The sequence below is a fragment of the Strix uralensis genome, chromosome 18, assembly GCF_047716275.1.
Source record: "Strix uralensis isolate ZFMK-TIS-50842 chromosome 18, bStrUra1, whole genome shotgun sequence".
In the NCBI taxonomy this organism is placed as follows: domain Eukaryota; kingdom Metazoa; phylum Chordata; class Aves; order Strigiformes; family Strigidae; genus Strix; species Strix uralensis.
Window position 1 is genome coordinate 9,016,958 of NC_133989.1, and position 27,916 is coordinate 9,044,873.

General features: G+C 39.3%; 1 protein-coding gene across 1 annotated transcript; it reads right to left on the reverse strand.

Annotated features, from left to right (window-relative positions):
• Positions 1-1,159: 1,159 nt before the first annotated feature.
• Positions 1,160-20,018, reverse strand: PARD6B (par-6 family cell polarity regulator beta). Its single transcript, XM_074888399.1, has 3 exons — positions 19,748-20,018; positions 14,721-14,943; positions 1,160-5,723 (listed from the first exon to the last, which is right to left on the reverse strand). Exons 1-3 carry the CDS (start codon positions 19,811-19,813, stop codon positions 4,894-4,896), a joined length of 1,119 nt encoding a protein of 372 aa, XP_074744500.1. The 5' UTR covers positions 19,814-20,018; the 3' UTR covers positions 1,160-4,893.
• Positions 20,019-27,916: the final 7,898 nt, after the last annotated feature.

Consider the following 27,916-nt stretch of genomic DNA (forward strand, 5'->3'; position numbering starts at 1 on the left):
TTTGCCATTTTGCTGTCTAATCTTGCAGTCTGTCTGCGATCCTTCAAGATTTTGATCCTCCTATTTCTTCATATTTGATTTGTTCAGAGAGTCCAATACTTGAGAAATTTCAGCTAGAATACTAGAAAGTTACTTGCTCCCACAATTCACATGTTAAAGAAGGGTTGGTAACTTGGATGTTTCTCCCAGTTTCAGAGCTTTATGCATTTGGATCAAAGTTCTGAAGTTGGAAAAATACTACACCTGAATTTTAGTACAGGCAGGATGAATTTTTAAAGCTCACACCATTCCAAGAATACCATACCAATTTCAGCATTCCTTTAGGAGTGAGCTGTCAGGTTCTGTGCAAAGTAAATACATTTCTTCCAGCCTCAAGACACACAGACTCGAGTACACAGATGGAGTAGACGTGGCTCTTTCAGTCACATACCAACATGAAGATACTGTAATGCTGTTCTCAGTCTTTTTGTCACCTCCCCATAGCTACACAGGCAAGTATGAAGAGTACTGATCCATACAAATGGAGCTAGTCATGCATATGTGAAGGAAGGTACAGCATAGAAGTCATATGATTGGCCTCAAGACCAGCAGTTACAAAAGCCCTACACAAAAGGGCTAAACAAAACTCAAGTCTTTTGTCACTAGGTAAATGTTTACAAGGGCTGCCAAGGCATTAGATATGGGAGAAAACATTTGCAAGTGGAATGGGTTCAAGTTAAGACTTCAAATCAGAGAGTTACACCACATACTTACAGGAACAGTGAAAACCTCCACATCACCAGCAGCACTTGACAAAGGTGACGGAGGATGAGGAACCATCTCCCAGGCCTCAGGACCTAAATGTTACTATGAGTAGTCCCCAAGCAAGCCATACAATGTAAGATTCATTATTTGCAGCTACTGTAGGAATAAGCACATCACAGGTTAGTCAACAGGACTGAAGGACAAGTGTTTTGAACCCTTGCATAATTCCCACATGTAGAGATTTGCTCCAGAGAAGGGAGCAGAAGCAGCAAGACTGCTATGAAAACAGAGCCCACTTAGCTACCCAAGAGAAAAAAAAAAAGAAAATGAAGCCCATCTACTTTCACACTTGAGACTAAGAGGATACATTCTTCCTCATTTTTCCTTATCTGACAAAGTAATTGAGAAAAAACCATTTTATTTCTATATCCATTTATTATTCCAGTCTGTAAAAATATAAGACTAATATACAACTACATCTAGCTTGATTTTGTAAAATCAATCTTCATTCAGTGAGATACCAATGTACATTATACATTAAAGTTGTAAGAAAAATACTGATATTTGACATTTTAAACAAGTTCATTCATGTAAAAATCACATTGCAAGTAAAATTTAATTAGAAAATACATAATATTCACAAAAATACACATGTTAAAGACAGCTTGTGAGAACATTGTCCTAAATTTAATTCAGCTGTGGAAAACAAAAAATGATTCACAGTTAGGCTTGACTTATCCAGTACCATAGCAGAACTTCAAAGTAAATGCATCTTAATTCTATTAAGAATTTTTTTTTCCTATTAAGGTGCACTTAAATCTCCCAGTCATAAGTAAGGAATGAATTGTCCCCCCACTGTGCATGTACACAACATATAACACTAGTCAAAGGAATTTTAGTTCTCCATTCTGAAATAATTTGGATATTTATAAATTAATTTATAAAATCTGGATTGAAAATACAATTTACATATACAGGATACTTAATACACAAAGATTACATTAATAGCAGCGTAACATTGTCAATCATGCGTAGCATCCTCACTATGACTTCTGGATTTTTTCTTTTTTTTAGCTAAAGATAAAATCTATATAAAACAGTCAAGCCTTTAAGTATTTTCTTCCAGGGAGGAAATTGTAAAGATGTTAAAAGTTTAGGAGGTAGTAAATGAAAGGCTAATAATATCAGCATATTTTAGAAAACCTTATACTGAGCCCCAGCATCATTTATATATAAAATTAAGTTTAGCCACTCATAATCAACCATTGATCATCCTGAAGTAACAATTTTAAAATATTTTGTAATTAGCAGTGTATACATTAGTAAGATATGGAAGAACTTTAGAAACTTTATGGTAACTGCAGCATTAAGCAATTACATGCTGTGCAGTCTGTCATTGTAACTGTAAATACACACTTTTAAAAACCCATTTTTAGGTTTATTCTTTAATGTTTTTATCAAGTCCTAAATGCTTAGTTTACTACATTGTTACCAGATTCCTGTAAAACAGAACATGATGTGTCTCAAAAAGAATATTATCTCACATTTATATTAATCAATTTGCAGGAAAGGTCCCAAGAAATGAATTCTCATGCAATTTAGAGTAGGACTTTAGTTATATTTTTGTAAGTCCTTAATACTGGCATATATGGTCAAACTATTCATGCATCTGTTACAAGTACAGATTAGGTAACACAGAGTTTGGCAGCCCACTAACCTTGGGTGTTTGTACCTAAGCAGTACCTTACAACACTAACATTCTCAGACTCAACTCTCCCGTGTAAGTTAATAGCTCAAAGCTATTATCCAAGCTGCAAAACACTAACGTACCGCATTAGACCCATAACATACTTCCGCTGAATGAAAACATCACACCTGTATTAAGTGCACTACCAGTTCATTTTCTGTGTCTGTGGACTTCATTTCTCTTCTCATCCAAGTGCCTTTATTCCTTGGATTATTCACAATACATTCAAGTAAACAAAAGGCACAGAAGTGCAAGCTAGCATAATAAATGAGAGTCACCCTCCACTGATTATTTCATACAGGAAGGAAAGTCTTTTGATAAAGGAAAAAAAGACATTTTAAAGTAAACAATCTTCCTTCAATAAAGGAAGTGTAGAGCAGCACTGACAGAAAACATGTATATTTTAAGTCTACATGTTGCAGAACGAACATTTTCCTCATTTCACACTAAGTGGATGTAGTTACTTCATTTTTAATAATTATTAGCAAAATAAGTAACATGCTTCAAAATTCTTGCTCATGTTGGAAAATATTCCAGGGCCTCTCCATATGCACACTGAAGAAACCATAAATAAATCCGACGCAGCGGAACTCTAACCTGTATTTGCAGAGTACCATTGTCTGTTATGCCAACTCTCCATCAATCAAAATGGCCATGAATAGCTTTCTTGACATCTATAAGATCTGAACTCCAACTGTATTGAAGGCTCAAAAATACTACTGCTCATGAGATACGAATTTAAGATTTGCATTTAGTAAAATTAAACAGCAGTAATTTCTGAAGTAATTTTGTTATATTGTTACAAAGGTTTTAGCCTCTAACAGCCTATAAAGACTCTTACACATGCCTTAACATGAAACTTACAGTTAGTCTCTTGTTACTAAAGTTACAGAGGTAGATGTTTCCTCAAGATAGAATGAGGGAAAGAGAAAGGGGTTAGTCTCCTCTCCCACACAGCACATCTCCCTAAAGGGTCTAACATGCTTCCAAGAACCTAGACTAAGCACAATACCACAGTACAGAACTGGTAGCATCCTACTTCTTTCTTAGAGGTTGACACAGACTACTGGATCCCTGGTGAGAAGCTCCATCATTCCTTCTCCCCAATCCCATTAGTCCCCATCTCATTTTCCTGCAACAACTTATGTTCCCAGAGGAGGGTCAGGTTGGGAACTGAGTGCCAAAGCGGTAAAGCAAAGACACTAAAAAGGGAAAAAGGACGAATAATGCTAGAAACCTCTCCCTGCAATTCTCCTCGGAAGTTTGCAGCTGATTACATGCATACTTACGCACTTGCAGTATCAGGACTTGTCATCAGTATTTCTTTTTACATATAGCAACTTTGTAATACTCAAAACACCCAGCCAGTGGTACACAAAAAGATCAGCATTTACAGTTTAGTTCTTTATAATGAATAATTAAATATCACATGGATCAAGCAAGTTCTATTAAAGCCTCATTCTGATTTAAGACTTTTTTTAAATCCAGGGATTTAAACTGTTCTAACTTGTTAAGGTTTGAAGAAAATCATAATTCAAACCTTTGCTAGTAGAAACCCTTACAGCTTCTACTAGAACTGAGATTTTAACACAGATTATGTTATTTTATTTTCATAGCATTAAGTTTACATTTGATTTCTTTGAAATTTACTGGGATTAGCAACTAAATCCAATGATATCCTTAAGTATTGCAAACTAAAATGAGAACAGGTCTTTGATGCACAAGCGTTAAGACTTTCACATTTGAATTTCAAAATCATAGTCATTAAAAGTAAGCTTACTTTGCCATTAAAACCAGTAAAGGTGCATGACTAATGAGCCTGTGGTTGCACATTCACTTACAAAGGAACAGTCAACTTCAGAAGCCCCCACCTTCAAATCCTGACTGTTGTTGAACCGTTGACCACTATCACATATCCCTGTTGCTCAATGTGCTAAATGGCAGTCCTGAGCAGGAATGAAGAGGCTAAAGCAGCTCCATCTTACGTAAGCAGCATTTCAGATAAACATGAAACCACAGTACATTAGTCAGCCTCACACAGTAATAGAAGTTTACTTCTATAGAACCAGTAGTATTCTGCATTTTAAAAAAAATCAAGTACCTTTAAAAGAAAGCTCACAGCCATCTCTTAGATATCCTTCATTTTCTATATAAATTTTCCTCATCCAATTTCAGTCATTTATCAATTATCTTCCATCTTTGTGAAGTATTTACATTGAAGTGCAGAATTAGCTGAAGTTAGTCAACTTACATAATTTTGAACTTCTTGTATTTACTTTTTTCCATCCTTTTAATCTAACTGCAGTGCTTGGTAGATGGAGAGGTATAAAACGTATTACATATTAAGCCGAATTAAAACATGTATGGCATCCTTACTTAGTACAAAGTACACAAATGTAATTTCATAGCGTTATTATAGTTCCATCTTCTTCTAATGATTTATGATCTGGACCTTGTACTTCATATTCCATGCTAATGCTGCCTGCTGAATGATTCAAGTTCATCTCACTGGAAGGAAGGAATCCATTTTGTGTTGACTCATGAAGGAGTTCAATTTGCGTCAATGATTCTAGGCTTTCGCTGGTAGGCGCGGCTTTTGGAATCTGCTGTGGCTCACCACTACCTTCAATAATAATGTCCTCTTCATCACTCTCCTCCTCTCCTGGCAATAAATTTGCTAAAATATTTGGCGTGCTACTTGGAAGGCTAGATTCAGTAGACTGACCGGAGCTGCCAGAAGTCCGACTGTTCCTCACAACGTTATTTCTCTGGTTTGCTGGTCTTACTGTAATGATCAGGTTACGGCTGTTTGCAATCATCATGTCTGTAACCTGATCAAGGCTTTTTCCTGAAACCTCTATTCCATTCACTTCCAGTACTTCATCATTGACAGCCAGTAAGCCTGTGCTTTGAGCCAGACCTCCAGGGACAAGCCTAGATATGAAAATCCCTGGAACTTTCTCTAATCCATGTGGTGTTACTCTGACGCTAGAGCCATCTCGTATATAGAATCCAAGGGGTTTGTCAGTTCCGTATTTGTAAAGTCGTACCCTACGATGGGTTTCTGGAAGAATATCTACATCTATAATAGAAGACACTGGTCTGAAGTCTTGTGGCATGCTAATGACAATGTGCGGTTTCTTCTTGTGATTATCCGGACGTAACACATTTGATAAGACGTTTTTCTTCCTTGTCATAGTATCTGTACCAAAGGCACTGTAGTCTGCATCTTCTGTAAGACAAAGCACGTTGATGATTAGATCACACTACATACGGTCCATATCGCATTGCTATCGTGCTTTAGGTTAGCAGAATGAAATATCTAATCCAGAAGGTTTTTGGCTTGCTATAGTAGAAATATTTCTCTCTACACACGAAACAAGAGCTTTAATGTTATGAGATTTGTCAAAGTTTGCAATACTTTTGGTTTCCTTCTACCAAAAGAAAGACAGTACACAAAAATTAAAAGTGAGTTTGCAGTAGTAGAGACATACAAAACTATATTCTAGCTGCTTGAGAGAAAGGTTAGAATGGAAAGAGTGAGTACATTCCTAGAAACATTTTAATTTTATTCAGAGTAATTCCACTTGTTCGTTTTCTCTCCTCAGGTTTCAGATCATTGGAAAAGAAAGAATGAAAAAGGGAAAGCAGCCAGTGTGCCTATTATTGCCTAGCTCCTGGAAGCCAGCCAAGTGACCTGGATTCAAACTCCAGAAAGCTTATTCCATTCTGCACTCTCTTCCCTGCCCCCATGCAATGTAGGTAAAATGTCTGTGGAGCAGAAACAAAGAGATCTTGCACACAAATACTTCAAGCAAAACTGTTCATACAAGCAATGCTGTAACTGCCACAATCTGATACAGAAGTATGCAAATGGCATAGAATTTTAGAAAAAAACCATATGCAAGTCATACAAATACTTCTAATGGAAGAGAAAACATGTTCTGCGGAAGCAATTCTGATGTCTGAAATGCCTGTTTAGCAAAGGAAGCTTCCATTTTTCTTTTTAATATGCTATAACTCCCCAAAAACAATGAACCAAAACCCATTCAGATCTGAGTTTCCTTGGATTTACAGTTGTATTTTTGCAATGTTGCATAGATTTTTTTCTGCAGTGGATAAAAAAATAATCAAGCAGGACTAGTTTGCACTAACCCTGGGACTCAAAAGAAGTTGGGATTTCTTTATATTATCACATTAAGATGCCACTGGTACAGCCAAGAAAGTAAAAGAATTGCTATACATTTCAATCTGTGAATTGAAATAACTATGGAAATGCTATCCTAGGGTGAAATTTCAGGAGAGCTGTCAATTGCTGACGAAAAATAGTACACAGTGAGAGTTGGGAAGTCAGATTATTTTTTTCTAGGCCAAGCTGAAGGTATACAGACATATACCAGTTATACTTTGACTCTTCGGATGCTTTAAGCAATGTAGAACAGAGAACAGTTCTGAAGCAATAGTCTAACACTATTCCAGCATGTAATACTAACTCCTCCCTCCCTCAGACATTAGGGCTGCTGAAAACAAGAAGAGTTAGTCTACTAATGCAGCCTTGAACGTAGTATTCTAAAAGATAAAGGACAACAGGAGAAGAAACAAATATAAATTAGCCCACAAAAAACCCAAAGGGATTTATCATAAACTCATACCTTGTGTATACACAATACTAATGAAATAGCTCATCAACATGGTTTAAAAAATGTGTCATAATGATGGCCTCATTTACATTTTTTTGTTGTTTAAAAAAACCAATCACACCTTAAGGGAGACAAAGCTGTTTGCTAAAGACAGAACATCTTTTGCATTAAAGTAGAGTTTATAGATAAAGTTGCTCAACAGTTTGACACAAACAGGAATTATTTCTGAAGACAGTTAAGTCTACACAGCCATGCTATACTCTGGAGTCACTTTTGTGACAATCTCAGTTACTTTGGGAGGACACGGATGCCCCTTTTGAATATCACATCCACCTTGCATAGTTAATTTTTACTTCTGTTGTTTCTCAGATTTGGCTATCTTTCACCCAGACTGGTGTTTCTGCACTAACAGAAATCGTTCCACATTCGTTACTTCAGCAGACACCCCACAGTGCTCTCACTTCATGTGAAAAAGTGCATATTAACAGCACCCTAGGGACTCTCCTCTCCCACTTCACCCACTGAGACAGCCTCTGCAAAATCCGCTTCCCTGCCTTCTTAGGCTCAGCAGGTAAAAACGAAGCTAAATCAAGGACTGGGCCAGCAAGAACAGCATGAAGTTTAACAAAGACAAGTGCAAAGTCCTGCACCTGGGATGAGAGAAGCAAAGAGCCCGGTACAGGCTGTGATGCGTGTGGCTGGGGAGCAGCCTGCTGAAAGGGACTGGTGGATGCACTGGATGTGATTCAGCAGCACGCTGGAATCCAGCAAACTGGATCCTCGGGCGGCATCCGCAGGGGCATTACTAGTGGAGGTCGAGATGTGATCAACCCGCTCCTTAGTGCTTGTCAGGCTGCACCTGGAGTACTGTGGCCAGTTCTGGTCCTCACAATTCAAGAAAGATATAGACAGACTGAAGAGGGTCCAAAGGATGGCCAGGAAGATGATCAAAGGGCTGGAGAACCTGCCCTATGAAGAAAGACTTGAAGGAGTTAGGTGTTTCCTCTCTAGAGAACAACAGGCTCAGGGGGAACTCACTGCAGTATTTCAGTACTTAAAGGGTGGATGCCAACAGGACAAAGACACATGGAGAAGACTGAGCAATGGCTACAAGTTGCACTGGGAGAGGTTTCATCTCAATATAAGAAAGTGGAGGCGGGGGTGTGTGTGTGTGTGTGTGTTTGTAGGGGGTTTTTTTTGTGTGTGTGTTGTCTTGGTATTTTTTTTACAGTGAGAGCAATCAATCAGTAGAACAACATCCACAGGGACACAGTGGAGTCCCCATCACTAGAGGTTTTCCAGATGCCACTGGACAGAGTGCTGGATTATCTCATCTAGGCTCCCCTTCCCATAAAAACTTGGACCAGAGGGTCTTTCAAGGCCCCTTCCAACCTGGGCTCTTCTATGATTCTATGAACTGTACAAAGAAGAGTAGGAAGGTAGAAGCAAACAGAAGAATTACACTATCTATGCTTGAGAATATTAGATGATTGTGAACACAGGAAATAATTTTTCATTTATTTGGAAGTCTAAACAGTTCTCTCAAAAGCATGGCATTACTATTGTTCTTCAGCAAAAGAAGGAGAAAAAAATTATGATTTAAGGGTAAATTAAAATAACATTAGATCTCAACAAGCAAGAAGCCTTTTGAAACAGCCTAAAATCTGTTCTGATACCTGAGAGTGTTAAGTCAGTTGTACTGAAGAGTGGGTTGATTAAAAACCAAACCAACCTCCCAAACCAAAGCATCTAACAGGTGGACTATGTCTAAGTGTAACACACATCCAAAAATGCAAACTTACGATTTTCTCTGCAAAATGCATTTTGGGATATCTAACTGACTGAAGATCAGCCATTATAAATCCTGTTCTCCATTGCTGAAGACTAACATGCTGATTTTTCAGACAAGATGGAGCAATTCTTTTAATGTTTGCTTAAAATTTATGATCAAAGAAAAAAGTGTGAGAAGTTTTGCCCTTATCTCTACTGACAACCCATCCAACCAGCTTTAAGTTAGACATCTGGTCATTACATTGGGAGGACTTTTTTGCAATTCAATGAGTTGCAATAGCTTCTCTTTTTTATTTGGAACTACAATTGCTTACAAAATAACTTGGAAAGGGCAGTTGTGAAATAAGATACTAGACAGAAGGGCATTGCCTTAAATATCTTTTGCTGCTGAATACAATGTAACACAATGACAGCAAGAAAGTGATAGCATAGGTGAAGATTTTAGACAAACAATAGACAATGGTGACTTGAGTATTAGAATTAAGAGTGTTAATGAGTGCAAAGGTTATTTTTTTAGGTCATGGATTTCCCCCTCCCCCACCAGCAGCTGGTATGCATCTTGGTGATCTCAAAAACTAAAGACCTTTTCGTGCAGTTCATGTCTAAGTAGTGTAGATCTCATACTTTAAAACTCTGTTTTACTGTTGCACAATGAATGGTAAATTCAACAAGACTAAATTATTCCAAGGACCAGAGAGACACTGCATGGTCAAGAAGCGTAATTTTGCCTTATTTCAAAAGCTTCACTTTTTTGCTTTGTAGTGGTGACTATTTCTAGGCATTTAACACCACATCACTCCAGAAGAGCTTTGTTCTTTAGGAAGTTCTCCAGAGAGCCAATGAATAAATTGGAAGCATTTTGACTGATTAGTTCCATATTGTTCAGACCTTAAGCCATATTATGCCTTTTTTTTTTAGAGCAAAATCATCTAAAGAAAATATGAAAATTATACATGCACAATTTATTTGTGCTACAGTGCAAGTTGCTGATAAAAACTCTAGGATATAGGTACTAACATACTGGTACCAGTGAAGCCCCAGGTTTCCACTGCTTTTACTGCAAGAGTTGGTTCAGCAACAGTATACTGGAAAAGAGTGTATCAAAACATTGTCAGTATTGATTTTCTTAGAAGTGCTCTTCCAGATGCATTGCAACGTTAAAAAGTATTCAGTTTGGGGGGGTTTGCCTTAACTTCAAAGTGCACAAATTCAGACTCTTGTCAAAGAACCAGAGTATCTGGTATTTTACACATTCTGTCACATCAAATGTATATCATATTTGACGTTCCCAGCTTGCCACAGGGGGCTGTAAGGCTTCTTCACCTTCATAGCAGGCCATGTGCCAGGAACCCTCTCCTGCCACTCAGGCCTGCTGTGCCTACACGGTGAGGTTGGCATGTACTAGATATACAAACATATACACACTTATGACATCCAAGAAGTAGATTTATTGTGTCCTGCAAATGGTCATAGTAAGTTTGTGCTCTTCACTCAAGTTAGATCTAGAACTATTCACAACTTCCTTCCCCAACAAGAAATGAGAGTTCACAAAACACATTACCCAGCTTGCCTTCCCACAACTATCAGCTGATAAGGCTTAAAACTTTTGCCCAAATCAAATATTTTCACAGTCCGTAGAAAACATGAAGATCAGTTGCAAAAGGACTGGCTTTGAAATAAATATTATTTAAATATATCTGTATGAGAAATAAGAGATTCAAAAGCGCTTTTTAAACAAAAACTAAGATCAGAAAAGCATTTATTGGAAGAGATATGAACTTTAAAAGACTCTTTCAGAAGACAAATATACAATTGGAAATCTTAGCACTGTGTTGGTGCTTTTGTTGTTAGAAACTTACTCAAGTTACACGACACATTGTTTAAATAAAAGCATCCCAAAGTTGCAAGCCATATGTCAAAACATTTAAGAAACTATAAAGCACCCGAGGGTAGGGGTTTTTTTGCATTGTAGCTAGTCTTAGTAGTCTAATAATTCAAAACTAGCACAAAGCTTAAGATCTACAGTTAAAGTTACATAATTTGTGGGGAAAGAGAAATAGTGAAAGTTGATGAAAACTCATCTCTCCAAATCTCAGCCAAACAGCATGACTCTGTTTAACCTCTCTTCCACTGCTAAACAAATTTTCTAAAGCAATATTCTGGAGTATAAAGGTATCTTTGTTCTGGCACCTAGCTAATCAGTTTAAAGCTGCAGCAGAAAATATTTTGGCATAAAGCCAGAGGACAAGGTGTTAACTACAGATAGTGTTAAGGAGAACGTCCACAACCTGCAAGAATGTTTTTTTTTTTTTCCCCAGCAGTTTCAAGCTCAAGATAGCACCAATCTGTATATACTTATTGCATGAAATTTAAAACAAAGCCCACAAATGCTAAATCTGGTTCCAGTTTAACATTGTTCAAGACAGATATTTAAAATGTTTTCCTGATCTTTTTGCAAAGCAACGTAGAGTTACCCTTCAAGAATTAAATTTTCAAAACTCCCAAATAATTAGTGCATTTGAATGCAATTTAGCATTTTTTAAATAAGCCCAAATCTTGTCTATATAGTCGTAAATTATAACAAAACATGATTTTAGGAAAGTAGCCTATGTGTTTAGGAAGAGGACTCAGAATAGCTAGGTTATTCCACAGAGAGCTGTTTAAAGAGCCAACTCCTTTCTTTTCACCAAAATAAAGCTTCTCAGTGAAAAAAGTCTACCTCAAGAGGCACAAGTGAATTAACCAAAGAATCCACTTTTTACTGTATACAGCCATGTACATGCAGAACTTGTAAGAGTTGTATATTACAATTTAATATCCTACAGTGATACTCCTTAAAACAGTGAGTTTTAAGGACATTATAATGAAATGTATCTTCTGTTATCATCTCTATTATTCTTGTATTTACAATCCAAAGTCCCCCATGTTGAACTGCCTTTCAGGGTCTGTGAGGACTATGGTCCATTTCTCCCACCCATTTTATCTTAGTAAGATTTTTCTCACAGACAGAGTGACTCCCATACATCTGGATTTAATCATGATACATCAGTTTAACCTTTAAATTCCAGATGTCAACAGTACCTGTTAATCTGTTAGACTGCAGAATGAAATTCCAATAAGCAACTGTCTTCCACAAACTGACAACCATTCTTGACTTGTGCAATATCAAGCCCCGCTTTAGATTTAGCACTGCAGCAGTTTAAAATATTTTAAAGTAATTTAGTTAAATACAATTAGAAGACTCTAAGGGGAATAATGTGATTTAATTTCACTACAGGATCTCTAGGTTTCGCACCACATTAACCAATATACATAAACGCTGAGGACAGACAACTTCCTAACTTTCATAAATTAGACGTCAAAATTGACCAGAAAAGAGTGCTTATTCTGGCATAACAAGATTTCTGAAATTTTGGAGTCATCACAATTGCAACTAGTAACATTGCAAAAGCATCTTGTTGCTCTTATTTCAACCCCTGAAGGTGTTCCTTGGATGCAATAGACTAAGAAGTTAATACTATTCACCCTAGATTTTGTTGTAGTCTGCTCATACCTTATGTTAGCTTCCCACAAATTGCATGTAGCTTCTAAATAGGTAATCTTTTAAGACAGCAAAAACTTTCTCTTCCCCACAACAGCTTTTTGCCAAAGATCTTAAATTCCCAACTATTATTTTTATATATATATTAAAAAAGGCAAAGTTCCATTAGAAAGCCCACAGAAATTTTCCAGATGATTTAAGAGAATGTGTGAAAGCCACAAGAAGCCTTGCAGGTGAGAAAGTAACTTGTGTCACTTCTTATAGTTCCAAAGCAGCACAGATCAAAGCTGCCCCATCAATAACAGATATTTGTTCAGACATTTGATTTTCAATTTCAGAGGTACAGCCAATAAAGATCTGTGCAGATGAATTAATCACACTTAAACAAACTATGACACATCTCTAACTCCTGCAATACAGCTTTCGTTACAAACAAAATACAGAATCAAGTTATTTCCTTATTTTCCATCAAACAAACCTCTGTTCTATATGGCAAAGATGCTAATGGAATCAAAGCCTCAATTTAATCAACAGAAGTGATGAAAGTGCTCACAAGTAATTCAGAACAGAGTACGGCGCTGGAAGTGCAGGACTTGGATGCCAGCCTGGGTTCTTTATTCCCTAAAACTCTACAGCCACAAGACTCTAGTCTCAAAGGGAAGGTGATGACAACTGATACTTTCTACATAGCTCTTCCTGATAATCGATTCTTGGCATGATAAACTTAAGTGGGTTAACCTTATTTCTAGTTCTGTGCATTATATAAATTCTATTATCTATTCCTCGCACCAGAGTAATAAGAAATAATCCATCATGCTTTAAATAAAGGTACAATGAAGGTATAAGGTGTTACAACTGTAACACTAGTAACAGTCAGCATTAAACATGTAACACTAGTAACAATCTAAAAACATATGGTGTTAAAATATAAACTCAATAATCCCAGTCTGACAAAGTGGCTTATCTGTTCTCGTCATGTGGCTACTGCAAGAGATTAAATGGAATCATAGACCTTTTCTACCTCTAGGTTCTATTAAAGCAAATAATAGTTCATTCCTTTAATTCAGGACTGAAAACATAGGCCTTATTAGACTATACTTTCCTCAATACAAAACACATTTTGCCAGCAACACAGCAGCTGGCAAGAAACCACACTCTTTTTGAATATTGTTTTTGTGTCAGGCTGTTGTGGATGGTTTGTTTTTTGGTTTTGGTTTTGTTTTTTTGGGGGGGGGGGGGGGTGGGGGTGGATAAAAGTTTCTGATGCCCATGTACTTTCTAAGGAAAATAAGTCTGTCTTAACAACAACCAGACACAGTGCACATCTTTATAAAATAGCTAAGCAAGAAGCAGTCTGCTATTCAAAGATCAGGTGACTGCCTTAGGATAGGAACTGCACATGCATGTGTTCACATATATATGTATACACACAGTACATGCACACTTACACCTCTATGCAAGTAAGCAGGAAACCAACAAGTGCAGAAATCTGGTTTTCTTGACTTCTCTGGATTAAAACAAATTTCAAATCACATCACTGAATTTCTCCCCTTTAGTTCTGTATACTGAATATGGTTCTCCTGGATAAGAGCAAATGCAACTTCAAACTTGATTTTTTTTCCTTTATGAACAAAAGCAGACACTAGAAAAAGACAAGAACTTTGTACCTAGAAGACAGACTATTTTTAAAGTCAAACCAACAAACTGAGCAGCAATCCCATTTGGGGTTTGCTAACCGAAATAAGCTTGTCATTTTGAAAGCTTCAGAATGTTTTATTAGAAAAGTGTCATAAGAGTGGCATATTACAAAGTTACTCTTTAATTTATACTGACACTTAATACTTCATGTAATAAGACTTCCAAGATTCCTTTCCATCCTGTAATGGCCTCTCTTCTCATCTGATCAAGATCGGAATTTTAAGTGAAAGGCATCCAACATACAGAGTAGAAAACCCCAGAGGTTTAAAGTTTATTTTCATGTGCTTACACAAACGCAGAAAGGAGCATTTGCTAGAGATTTAACTTGACTTTATCTAACTGAACTAAATACAAGCAAAAAAGCACAAAGTATAAATAGGTTGCCTGAGGAAGCTCTTGCAAGAGAGATGAGTTGTGAATACCTCTCATGATCCGTAATTATTACAGAATTCAGCATGATGAAATAGGGCTGAAGGGTTTTTTCCTCCGTATGTCACACTGTTTACTGCAACACAGTATAACTGGATAAACATGATTCACAGACTCCAAGTGCACGTACCTTTTCTCTGAATGAAAATCCTGAGTAGAGGATTGGCTGTGGAAACTGCTTTATGATAATTGTCATCATTATTGATAGGCAGCAGGTCTCCATGAACGTCCGTATATCCCACCAGAACATCAACATTTGGTATCTTGTGTACATGTTGCAGTAATCCATAGAACTCCTCAAACTTTCCAGGTTTGGATCTCTCCAGAGAAAATCGTCGAAATTCTGCTCCAAACTACAACAAAATACATCTTATATCATTAATATGGAAATCCAGCATCCTCAAGCAATAGAATGATTTCAATGTTAAACCAGGAGTGTTATGGATTCAAAAGGGCACTAAAAACTACAACCAATAATCTTTAAGTGGTATAAAAAGGACAGTTTAGACTGGTTTAATTTTTTTCCCAGAGTTATAACTATTTTTTGGTCTTGATAAAACAGTACAACTTTTGAATATGCAAAAGTTGTTTCCATTGTTCTGTTTATGTCAAAGCATTCACTAATATGGGAGCTTAGCATTAAGGTGACAAACTAGTGCAAGAATAATTGCAGATTCTTACACGCTTATGAAACAGCCGTGCTCTCGGTGAGGGACAGAATCCATACCCAGCACCGATGGTGGCTCAAAAACAAAATTATGATTAACCTGCTATGGTATGTGACTACCTGGAACTTTCAAAGAAATTCCAGTGCACTTTAGAACGGTATGTATAGGTTGTTATACAGCTATGGTTAACCTATGCAAGACTGAGTATTTTCAGATTTCCAGCTGCTTGAACAAGTGAAAAAGCCACTTTGACCTGAAAACTACAAAGAATGGCTGCTGTGTTTCAGTACAAACTATGCACAGTAAAGCATTAGTGAGCTGATGCTCTTACCTAGAGAGATATAACAAACAGCCACTACTCCTTAAGAGCAATCAGAACATTTCCCTACATGATCAAGACTCAAATCTTGATTGCATAGTCTTGTAAAATGTGGTTGTATTCAGGGCATATAACAGACAAGATTCAGAAAATAAGCAAAACCACCACTTAATCACTGGCACTGTACTTTCAGGAGTAGGATTTGCATTTAGTCAGTATGATCTGAACAAAAAAACCCTGCTCCCTCATCCACTTGTCTCCTAAATCACCTGTATAACACACACTTATTAAAAAACAATGCTAGCAATGATTCCGTGGTGGTAGACATAAGACTAAACTGAGTGCAAATAAAAGAGTAAGCATTTGATGTAGACTAGACAAATTGAAATTTTAGCATGAATGACTGGTAAAATTATAGTGTTCTGCCCAACACAGGCAGGACCCCAAGCAAACAGAATTTTGGATAAAAATTATTCCAAAACCTCCATACCAGGCACACACAACATATCAAAGATGCTATAAGGAATTAAAAGCAGCAGCCAGGTTACTAAAAGCAGACCAAGCCGTATATGAATTAAAAGGTAATAAACTAATCAAAAAATAGAAAATAAAGAAGTTGGTGACATTTTTTGTGAATTCTATTGCTGACCTACAGTGAACATAAAGACTTTAAATAATTTCTTTATCAAGTTTCTTTTAAGCAGAACAGAAGGGCACATGGAACAAAATACTCACTGACTGAAAGTTTGAGCCTCAGTATCACATACTTGGGTATATGTTACACACAGTAGCTGTGAAGGTGCACATTACCAAGCCTGCGGACCAACCTTTAACTCACATTTGATTACAACCTTTTGGTGAATAAAAGCTGTAGACCTCTCCAATACAAATAAAGGAATGAAAATAAGGAGACAAGGACCCTGTTGTTAGCACATTAACACCATGCTAACTCAAGCACAGCAAAACAAGTTACACCTCCCAACTCCCCACCTTCCTCCGAAAATTTTAAATAAAGGCATTATCTGGGAACATTCCTCTTCTAGAAACACTCCAATTACAGTAACATTAACTAACAATAAGGCAGAAGGGATGATTCATACCTGCTTACAAGAAAAGCAAAGAAAAGCCTGCAGGAGGAACTCCCATCACGTCAGAAGCAGCACACTTAATCATGACGTCAGTGAAAGACTTTATCCTGTGTGTCTCAAATATTTCTTCAACTATGTGAAGTACGAATGCCAGAGCATTGTATCAATTTCAATTGTTTGGCTTCAAAAAGACTACGTAGCTTAAACATAATTCAGTAATAAAAGTTTAAAAAGCCAACAACCACACTGTCAATTTGGAGTAAATGTTAAATCCTGTTGCAGTTAAGTATACAAAAGGCCAGATTTTCAAAAGTGTGATTTTAATTTTTTTTTCAACATGATCGTATACATAGTTGGTGCAAACACCAAGTGACTAATAATCTGGCTATTACTTCCTAACATGGTTTGCTATATGATCAATACTATTATAAAGCAGATAAAAAAGACAAAAGTAAAACTGAAATTTCATAGTTTATTTTACCTCCCAAAATGTTTTCATTTTATATCAAATGTTGCACTCCATTCCATTAAATGGGCTGTGCTTACAATTTATTAGGAAGTTTAGAGGAGATGAAAGATTGGAAGAGCCTAACTTAAGAAGAGAAGGCTTCTTGCCACCTGAGCTCTTTACAAATGCACACTGGCACACTGGTAACTCATCTAGGAAAACACAGTACAAGGGATGTCAGCATACTAGGAAGTTACTAGAGTATTTGCTTAAGTAAGACTTCTTATGAGACACATCTTTAAGTCCTCTGTAACACAGCACACTGCTGCTATACTATAAATCTCCAGCAACAATAGAGCATGAACTACCATATCTATCTTATCAGTGTATTAGATTTAATTCTGAAAAAAAAATTATTCCGAGTCATAAGAGTGAGGGGAAAAACATGAATTTTATATCTAGTGAACTAGAAGTTTATTTTGTAACTTCCATACCACGACCAGGAACTCTAGTTCGGGGTATAAAACTTGATTTTCTATGATGAGAGAAAGGGCTAAATGGAATTAATACACTATGGGGACTCCCCAGGGCAAGTTCAAACCAGTTACCCAAATTGAATAAACTAGACTAACAAAAGGATTTTGCTCATATCACTGCAGCTGGGCTGTGCTAGCACAGCTTTGTCAGATGGAGCACGATTATTGATTTGGAATAGCTAAATAAAGAGCCATACATTGCTGATAAGCCTTCAAAGCCTAGACCACTCCACAGTAATGGTCCCCTCCACCTCTCACACAAGCCTTTCTCCTTTCCCTTTAGAATTTATCATTTCCACGAAAGGAAGATGACTCCTATGCTATATTAAATCAAGGTGCTCGTAAATAATGCATTAGCGACAAATAGTTCTAGGAATGCCTTGAAACCTGCTTCATAATATGCACTTCAGAGACAGTCCTATTCATTAGAACTTCCACAGTTCTCTGTTCAAGCACCAATGAACACATCACACAGGTGATCCCCAGATATATTTTAAGGAAACACACACAATGGGGGAACAGTAAGCCTAGAGTTTTGGGCTGAGGCAACAAGGATTTGTTTATAAGTACATTGTACTGATTGTTTTCAATCTTACAAGAGCATAGATTAAAAAAAAAAGACTTCACCAACCACAGTAACAGCTATGCTTAACTAGTATTTGAAATCATAGCTACCAGCTATTCCTGTGCTTTCTGGTTTCGTGCACATGAAAGTTAACTTAACACTTCAAAGAAATCATCATCATTCAAGCTATAGAGACCAACCATTCATTTTCTAGAAGTTTCAGCACTATGTTATCCTTAAAAAAACCACACAACGTCACAAGTCCTGACTGCTTCACTTACACTGCTGTTCTAGCACTTGATTAGCAGGAAAGGAAGGTACAGAATACAGACAGACTGTAGAACAGTTTAAAAAAAGCCTACAAGAGACATTTTTCTACCAATAGAAGAAACCACATAGGTGCAACTTGCAATTTGCCTAGATAATGAAAAGGGGGTTTTAACTCACTACACATATTTAACTAATAGGTTGACACTCCACCTAATACTGCACATCCAACACTTTTACAACTGTTAACTGCAGAATGACACATCAACAAAATGTTACAAGTATAAACCAGTACTAAAAAGTAATTTCTTTCAGAACATTAAAGTTTTGTCAGCAAGACCTTGGCTAACCAGCACATGAAAAATTAATAGCAAGAACAGATGCAGCTACATCCATGAGAGAATTTACAGAGTTGTGCAAAGCTTTGACAACAAGAACCTGGTGGTATAAGCCATAATATACAGGTAAGCATTCATAAAACAATTGCTAGGGTAAAATCCTCAGGTAGCCTCTAAAAGATGGCAAGCCCTACTTTAAGGTAAGTTAGCCAGGGCTTACCTCTACTAAGTAATGCAAGCTATGCTCTACCCCACCAAAAAAAAATATGTTGAGAAACACACGGTCATTAAGTTAAACAAACGAAAAAAGTACAGAAACAACCACTAAGTTAAACAAATGAACTCTTTTTCTAATTCAGACGAAGAACAGGTTTTGGAGTTTGAATCATGACTCCAAGTATCTCTTTTGGCCCAGATACCCCAAGCTTTCCCCAGACATCTATCTACTTCTCTGTATATTTTTTAGTCTATGCAGAAACTAAGGGGCCAACTCCACTAACGTGTTTTCGTAAAACACTTCCAAAATACTTATTTTCTCCCCCCCCTGCAGACAGCGCACCCAGTAAGCGACACCAGCACCTAACTCCCGCCACCTGAGTCTGGGAGCAGCCGAGCAGCCCGAGGAGACCGGAGGGAGCTGGCTGGAGCAGGGACAGGCAGGTGGGCAACGGAGCCCGTCGCCTCCCGGAACCCGGCGGCCGCAGGGGCGGCTCAAGCGACGCCGGGGCCGCGCACCGCCGGCCGCCGGCCCCTCGCCCCCGGTGTCACCTCCGGCAGGTGAGTCAGCAGCTCTCCCTGCCCCCCGTCCCCTCACCGCCCTTCGCCACGGCGACACTACGACCAGACGCCCCCGCAGGGCAAGGCAGGGCAGGGCCAGGCCGGGCCGGCTCCCTCCCGCCCCGGCGCCGCCGCGGTGGCCAGCACGCACCTTACTCTTCACCTCCATGGTGCCCAGGCCTCGGCTGCCCGCAGCCCCGCGGTGAGGCCGGTTCATGCCGCCGGCGGGTCGGTGTCTCGTCTCGTCTCGTCTCGCTCTCCGCCGGGTGCCCCCGAGCGCGCTGCGGGAAGGGGAGAGAGCGGAGAGAGGCAGAGGGGAGGGCGAGCGGCGCGGCTCGAAGCCAACTGCCCCCGGCACCCGCGGCCGCTCCGCCGGCTCCTGCCGCCGCGACGCCTCCGCCCTCAGACCGGGGCGAGGGGGCGGGGCCACGGCGGCCCCTGGCACCTGCCGCGCCGCCGAGCCAGCGGGCAGCCGCGGGGGCGGGGCCGGGCAGCCGCGCGGCGGCGCCAGAGCGCATGCGTCGAGGGGCGGGCGCCGGCCGGCGGGGGCGGGGCCGCGCACCTGCCGTGCCGAGCATGCGCAGTCGCCGCTTGGCGGGCGGTGCTGAGCACCTGCGACTGGCTCGGGCGGGGTTCCAAGATGGAGGCGGCCGCCCGGCGGGGTGAGGAGCAGGAGCAGGAGGAGGGGCTGTTGCGTGATAAGGAAGTCTTTTTTTTTTTTTCTTTTCTCCTAGGGAGCAGGTGTGGGATGTGCCTCGGCAACCTTTGCCCTGGAGTAGCTGGGGCTGCTGTGTGCGCACAGGGCTGCGGTGGCTGAAGTGCGGTTCCCCGCCTTCCCCTCAGGCGCCTCAGCGCGTCGCCGCCCGCGCTCGGGCCGGTCTGGCCTCGGACTGTGCCCCTCGCCGCCGGGACCCCGCACCTCCGCGCCCTCCCACAGCGCTGGGGAGGCGGGACGGCAGCTCCCGGGCCTTGGCGCCTCCCAGCCTCTGTGCTGGGAACGCCGAGGGCCAGGCTGCCCGGGAGGCGGGTGGCATCGGGACGCCTCAGGCATCTTGGCTTCCTGCGAATTTAACACAGAAAGTGCACCAGTATTCATGCGTTGTCAGATTACATAAAATAAGTCTAGATCGGGATGAAAGTTTGAGTTCTTACTTTCAGGATGCATATGTACATCCATCCTGGGGCTAAAGATGTTCGTGGAGTTTGTTTTCGTTTTAACGACGAATAGTATTGCAGGATCTGGTAACGTGTCGGTAGTTGCCTTAGGTAACCTTGTTTATTAGTTTAATTCTTAGGTAATTATTTTCATATAAAGCTCTGCTTAGCTACCCTGAGAGAGGTACTGACAAAACTCCTTACAATCGGAAGTAAAATGACTTCTCACTTACATAATTTTACATGTATTGGCAGGAACAAAGCATGTAGATTAATCTAGTTATGTCAACAAACCTTTGAAATATGTCTCTCCCTAATCTATAAACCTGATAGAAGAGAATTTAGTGTGAGATATCCTTGTGTAGATATTATGTAGATGGCTGTGAAGGGAGGTCAAACAACTCCTTTTGCAGTTGAGGCAAGATGTGAATGTCTAGTCAGTTCTCAAGTCTCAGTTGGTAATCAGTAATTAAAAAAACCCCATCCAGTGCTGAACAATTCTAAATCAGTGGCCGGGTTTTGTACAGTTGATCTTACTCCCATCATGCCAAAGGCAAAGAAATTGCAGCTATCACTCAAGCCAAGACAAGTTGTAATTAGTACAGAGGATATCGTTAATTGTTAAGTATAATTTGCTGTCAGACAGTGCCTAGGCTAATTCAAGTCTTCCCATCCTTTGTCTAGTATGTTTTGCAAAAGAATACATAGAGAATTCAGTCTGTAAATTTAGATAAAATCTGTGATCCTGGTGTAATAGAAGATAGGTTACAGCTATGTGAGCAAGACTTGGATAAAACCTCTTATTTTGTCAGTTTGTTATTACAAAATTGAAAAGAGTTTGGACTGCTTTCCATTTCTGTCTTCTACAGCATGCTTTGCGTAATGAGCTATAGGAAAGCACAGAGAAGAACACAAGTGACAGAAGGGAACAGTACCTTCTCCAGGTTTTTAAAGCTATTGGTTTGCCTCCTCTTTTGGAGAGAGGGAGAAAGAACATTTGGAAGATGATTTGTACGTGAAGCTGCTGTGCAGCTAGTTTTATTGCTATAGATTTATGAAGTATCGTCTAAGATAATTTTTTTTCTAATGTGCATTCCTAGCATGGTTGGAGTGCCATGCAGTGGGTGTGGTAGCATACTTAAGGAGTCAGGGCAAATTCATTTCAAGTCACTGGAACCAACCTAATAAAAAGTATTAATCACTGGCTTGCTTTCATCACAAGGAGCTGATGTATGAGGAAGGAATGTGATAAACAATTTGATTTCAGATAAAGGTAGGGAGAGAGACAGGCTTTTTGTGCCAGTTGTAACACAAGTTTATAGAGCTATTTTAGTCACAAGTTCTGTAAAACCTGTGATTCAGACTTGATCAAGCTATTCATGGCACGTTCAGTTTCAGCTTCCGTGAAGTTGAAAGACGGGTTGGGTTTCCTAATCTCTGGACAGTTGGGGAAGTTTTTTCGGAGGGCTTTTTTTTTTTCTTTGTTTGTTTTGGTGTAGAAATTAGATCACTAAGTCCACCATGGAGTATAGTGAGGTTCTACTGTGATGCTTCTTTCCCATCTCGAGACTTCCCGCTTTTTAAGTGGAATGGTATTCCGTATAGCCCTCCTGGGAGCTGAAAGAATACTTCCAAGAATAAAGCATAGAAGATGTCTGCCAGTGTATGTTGACTGTTACTGATGACCCACCTAAGCTTTTATTGTATAGTTCAGGGCTTATGCTGTTTTTATATTTATCTTAAACTATCTGTCAGTGCTAGCTCAGAAGAGTGTTAGATTCAGTAGATTGTGTTCTGATGTTGTATTGGAGTTGATGAGAGTTTGGTGAAAAGAGAGGCTTTATTTAAAAAAGGCATAATAAGAAAGTCATACCACAGATTCTTCTGCTTTTTTTAAAAAGAAAACCCTCTGTACTTACAGGCTTTCATTTTCATACCTACTGCAATTTTCATACATTAATCTTGCATACCAGTTATATTTCCCTACAAAGAGGGGAGTTTTCAAGAACAGTGTATACGCTTTTCAGCATATTAGGGACACATGTGACCTCAAATTGCTTTTACGTTCCCCTTAATGAGTGCTACAGACAAACTATTTGTGTCGTAAATGCATCTGATGTTCCCAAATGCAAATAATGTAGAGCACTATTTTTAGGTGCCCATGAAGCCACGGAAATACATTTCATAGCATTCTGTTAATACTCCTGATCCTGGAACAGGATATGTGAATTTACAAATGTTGCATGAGATGGAAAGAGTTTGAGAAGGGTAGCTTGTTATATTTTATCTCCATGAAATACAGTCCATACCAACAGCACTGTACAAACACAAGAGCAAAGCTCATCAGGTAAACCCCATTGCATGGCAGTTTAGATAATGTATTAATAATAGTAATATTTAAATAACACAGATATAATAAAGACTGAATTTCTTATCCTGAAATTGTGACGTTTGTGGATTTTAAGTTGGGTTTGGGGTTTTGGGGTTTTTTTTTCTGGTTTTTTTGCAGGGGAACCAAGAGTTGGTTTAGTAATGAATGTATTTGTTTTTTAACTATACAGCTATAAAATTACTTCTAGTGTCAAAGTAGTGATATAAAAATTTGTTGCTTTTCTTGTGCAGATATCAGCAATACAATACAATCCTACCAGTAGTAGAGTGGCTGTGTAGGTACAAGTATGTGAGTGTAGTTGAAAAGTGCTCTCTAGCTAGGGACTGCTTCTTTTCTGGCTAGGTTTTATGAGTGCATTTTTTGTACAGGTACCTGGGAAGGCTTGAGAAATATTTCTGTATTAAAAAAAAAAAAAAATACTAAGGAACTGCAGCACTTGGTTTTAAATATCTACTGCAAAGAAGCTAGGAGCATAGAAGTCCAAAGTAATGTACACTTCAAATCATATTTTTGCTCATTAAATAGATATTACAAAATACTTGCATTGTTAACTGAAGAGCTAATGCTACTTCAGCCATTAAAGATAGGATGGACCAGAGGAGCAATCAGAGAGTTAAGATGGAAAAATGTCTGTGTTCTGATTCTGCCTCTGCTTTCTGCTGTCAACAAAGCAATTAGCCTCCCCCCCCTCCGCACCTTTAGTTACTTTGATGCAATATTTACTTACCTGTCAGTGACAAAATGAATTGATTATTTTTCAAGTTCATATATGAGATATTTTCCAATAAAATATTTCTTTTTTCCTAGGGTTGTGGGGTTTTCTTTCAATTTGTACTTTTGTCTAGCTTTATGGGAAAAGTTGTCTTTTGTATCATACTGCCTGTCAATAAACATTTGTTTCTGGTGTGCTATAAATCTAGATCCAGTTTTGGAAACATTTAAACTTATTAACACAAAATGTTCCCATCAACTGAAGTTAAACATAGGCACCATACCTAGGAGTCTGCCCAAATCCAGAAGAGTTGTGTGGAAGGGAGTGCCTAGCAGCAACATACCCCAGTAATCAGGGACACCAATGCTGTCACGCTTCCTGCAGCAGGATTGAGACGATGATAACAAACATGGGAGCACTGTGAAAGCCAGCTCTGGTCAGGACTCCCGAGATGGGTGTGCTTGGGAGGCTCAAGAACCCACTGCTGAGGAAATCCTCAGAGTGTACCATGACGGAATTATTTCTTTATTAGGTGAGAGAAACCAGTGAATGATTCCAGATTTTTCATTCTGAATGGGAATTCTGACTTTCAGCTGGCTCTAACATCAGACCCTTAATGGAGGATGTGTTGCAAGTGCTGTTTAGAAAGTATGCCATTTGCCCCAGCAGTGGATGGTCTGTAGAATATTTCTGTGATTTTTCTTGGTTAGGGCCTTTAGTTATGATAAACTTCTGAAGTTTTCTGAAAATACTTCCCTAACAAGTCAAAAGCTAATACTGATATGTTCATTTGTACTCTCGGGTTTCTAACTAAAATAATCAGAAGCTTTTGAAGCTTTTTCTTCCCATTCATCTAGTAATCCATTTCTGTTCAATGACTCTGGATTACTTTGAAATTCTTCCTTATTTAAACAGGTAGTACTAATCACAGCTGACATCTCACACTTGCACGAATGTGTAGGGTTTAATGATTTAACTCTTCTGGCTAGAGTGTTCAAAAGAAACCATGCTGGTGCTCAAGCTATATAGGTCAATAGATAACACTCCAGTGTTTCTTTCCTCAAAGCAATTTGTGAACATTACTTATTTGTCTTTCCAGTACTCACTGAGCATTCCTGATCTAGCATTTGGAAAAATTGTGGCAGATCAAAGGAATAATTGCTCCAAAATTTTAAACTTCACTTGGTACAGATTAGAATTTTGTCTTATTCTTAGAGAATTAAATAAAAAGCTCCACCTAATAAACCTTTTGGAATAAAGGCTTTGCTTTGAGGCTTGTCTGGAAAGCTTGTTATAGCTATTTGTGAATAAAACAGTGCCCTCTGCTAGCGGCCGTAACCTAGAAGGAGTAATACTTTAAGTGCCATCTGCTGAATAATGAGTACTTGTGCCTTTTACTACAAAGGAACGTTTTTATACAGAGTGGTGGTTGATAGATCTTAAAATTATTTATGACTACACACAGTATGCTTATAAAGCAAATTATTAGGCTTTGTCTGTTGTTAAAGGTAATTTCCTATCAAACAGGGATAGCATTTGAGCTTTAAAGTGAACAAGCTGCTATGGATTCTAACAGTTTAATCTTTTATAAACATCCAGCTCCTGTTACACAGTACCTTGCTTCACAGCTGGATTGGACTGTGTTGTCTGTATGTCCTCTTGTCCTCCGGGGTGTGATGTTTAAACGCTGCACCACTCGTGGGTGTGTTATTTGTCATCACTTCGCAGTGAGTGTGTGTATTGCTCCTGTAAGCAAGTCCCTCCTGCCCCATACTTTCGCAGGTACTGTTTCAGAAATCTTGCATTTAACTCCCTTTCCCTGAGCTCGCATGCTTTTCTACGCCTGCCTTCTTTCAGGACTGCCAGAAACGAGTTTGTGTCATCTGGGCTGGCCCTGCTGCCAAGACAAACTGCTTGGACAGAAACGTTGCAGGAAAGGGAGTGATGGCAGGACTGTTACTTGTCTGTTATTTGTCTGACTGTGAGAGAATGGATTAATTTTGCAGATGCCACCTGCATCCAATTGCGAAAATAATGACAGATCTGTATAAAATAATGCATTAATACCCATGATTGAATTATTGTTGGGTAACGCGTGAGGTGTCCGAGATTGCTCACACACACTCAAAAGCAGGTGCCGGGGGCGCCCGCGCCGCCGGGATGGGCTGCAGCTCGGACCGCGCCCCGTGCATGCAGGACCCGGGTTACGCGCACGGGACGGAGCCTGGCGGGGTGTGTCTGTGTGTGTCTGTGTGTCTGTGTCTCCGTTCCGATCACGCGTGGGAGCCGCCGTGGCCTTCCCCCGGCACGCGCTGCCCGCGCTGCCCGCCCGGCTGGCGCTGGGGCGGCGGGGGCCCGGCAGGGGGCGCTGTGCTGCCGGGAGCGGCGGGGCCCGGCGGGCCGGGGGCGGGCCAGGAGCGGGAGGGCCGCGGCCTGCGCGGCGGGTCCTGGCACCGCCTTCCGTCTGTCTGTAACCTGCGTACGGAACCGGCCCTAGAAGGGCTTGCTAGTGCATCACCTTAGTGCTGAAGTCGTAAGAGGAGGTTGGCGACATTTTAGGAAAAGGTAAAACAGTCATCAGGGACATATTTTAGGAAAATAGAAAGCAATTATCTTATTTAGACGATTCAAATTAACTTAGGCTTTTTCTCCTCAGTATTTTTCTGCATTAGCCTTTTCCTCCTCAGTGTTTTTCTCCATGCGTACATGAGCCAAGTCGAACCCACTGTGAAACTACAGAGCTTAAACAGGCAGACGTTTACACACTAACATAATAGAACTGTCACTGTTTATTAACCAAATAGTACTGATGCGTGGTAATAAGTAAAAATAGAAAAGTACAAGACAAGGAGAGTAGAAAAGAAATTCATTTTTTCCATCTATGTCACATTTGGAAATACTGAATCCATGTGAGGTCAGCCACTGTCCAGTGGCATTCAGCTTTTAGAAGATAATCTTTGCTTCTGCCAGCTCGTCTCTTAGTTTCCCTTCTGAGTTACAGTGCCATGAACTATAAACTCCAATGCAGATAGCTGCACAAAGAAGCAAAAATAATCATGTGCATAGAATTCTGGATGTCTGTAATTACGGTTTAATCTTGCTATAACACACACTCAGAAACTCTTGAGCCCTTTGCGTATGGATGGTTTAACATGATCTGAAGTTTGTTGTGTTACAGTAATGAAAGTGCCTACTCAATATATCGATAGATTGATAGATAATCTCCTTCTAGGCAAATTACTTTATTAACATTTAAGTAGCATTCTGAAATTAAAAGAATACAAAATAAAAAAGGGTGGAATGGAAACACAAGTGTTTACATACATACTGCTTACATTAAAAGCAGCAAGAAAAATGTTTTTCCAAGTCATCCTGGTGTAAAGGATCATATTAATAGACCTAACTACTGAGTTATTAGCTATTGCCATTATAAGCAGAGTTATGGTTTATAGCACCCTTTCCAAAATTCAGTTTAGTCCGGATCTTCCCGAGAAACCTGGTCTGCTCACAGAGTTTGCTGTCTATAGTTCAGTTGGTTAAGAAAACAAAAATTACTTAATTCAATACTTAAACAATAAAACTGTAGTTATCTGATTATGCCAGAACACTGGTGAGGCCGAAACACTAAATGTATAATGTTACTGCAACCATCCTGAATATTTTGTTGTAAAATGATCTTGTATATCATTGGCATACTCTTTGATAGACGTTGAGTGGCTGAATTTGTGAAGTGCGTTTGTGAAGTGCTTTGAGATCCTTGGAAGAAATGTACTAGCATTTTTTTAATGTTCCTTTAGGTCTGAGAGACATCAGAGTGTGTTTTATTTTTTCATTGTAAATATTACAATGGTGCCAGCAATGGAGTATTTACTGCTTTTCATATGTGTGAGAATACTAAACATATGTATTTTTAAAGGAAATTCCAGAAGAATGTGAAACTAGCTTGTAACAATAATTTGTAGGTTTGTGTCCATTGTTTTCAAGAATATGTAAATTGTTACATTATAGAACTCGCTTTGAACCCTGCTACATAATTAGCTGCACTAAACATCAGTATTCAA

Bases quoted from the DNA above. Each gene is read 5' to 3' on its own strand.
- PARD6B (XM_074888399.1), bottom strand. From the start codon at position 19,813: ATGAACCGGCCTCACCGCGGGGCTGCGGGCAGCCGAGGCCTGGGCACC. The intron at 14,944-19,747 runs GTGCGTGCTGGC...ATTTTGTTGTAG, and splicing joins CCATGGAGGTGAAGAGTAAG to TTTGGAGCAGAATTTCGACG. The intron at 5,724-14,720 runs GTACGTGCACTT...TTTGTCTTACAG, and splicing joins GATTTTCATTCAGAGAAAAG to AAGATGCAGACTACAGTGCC.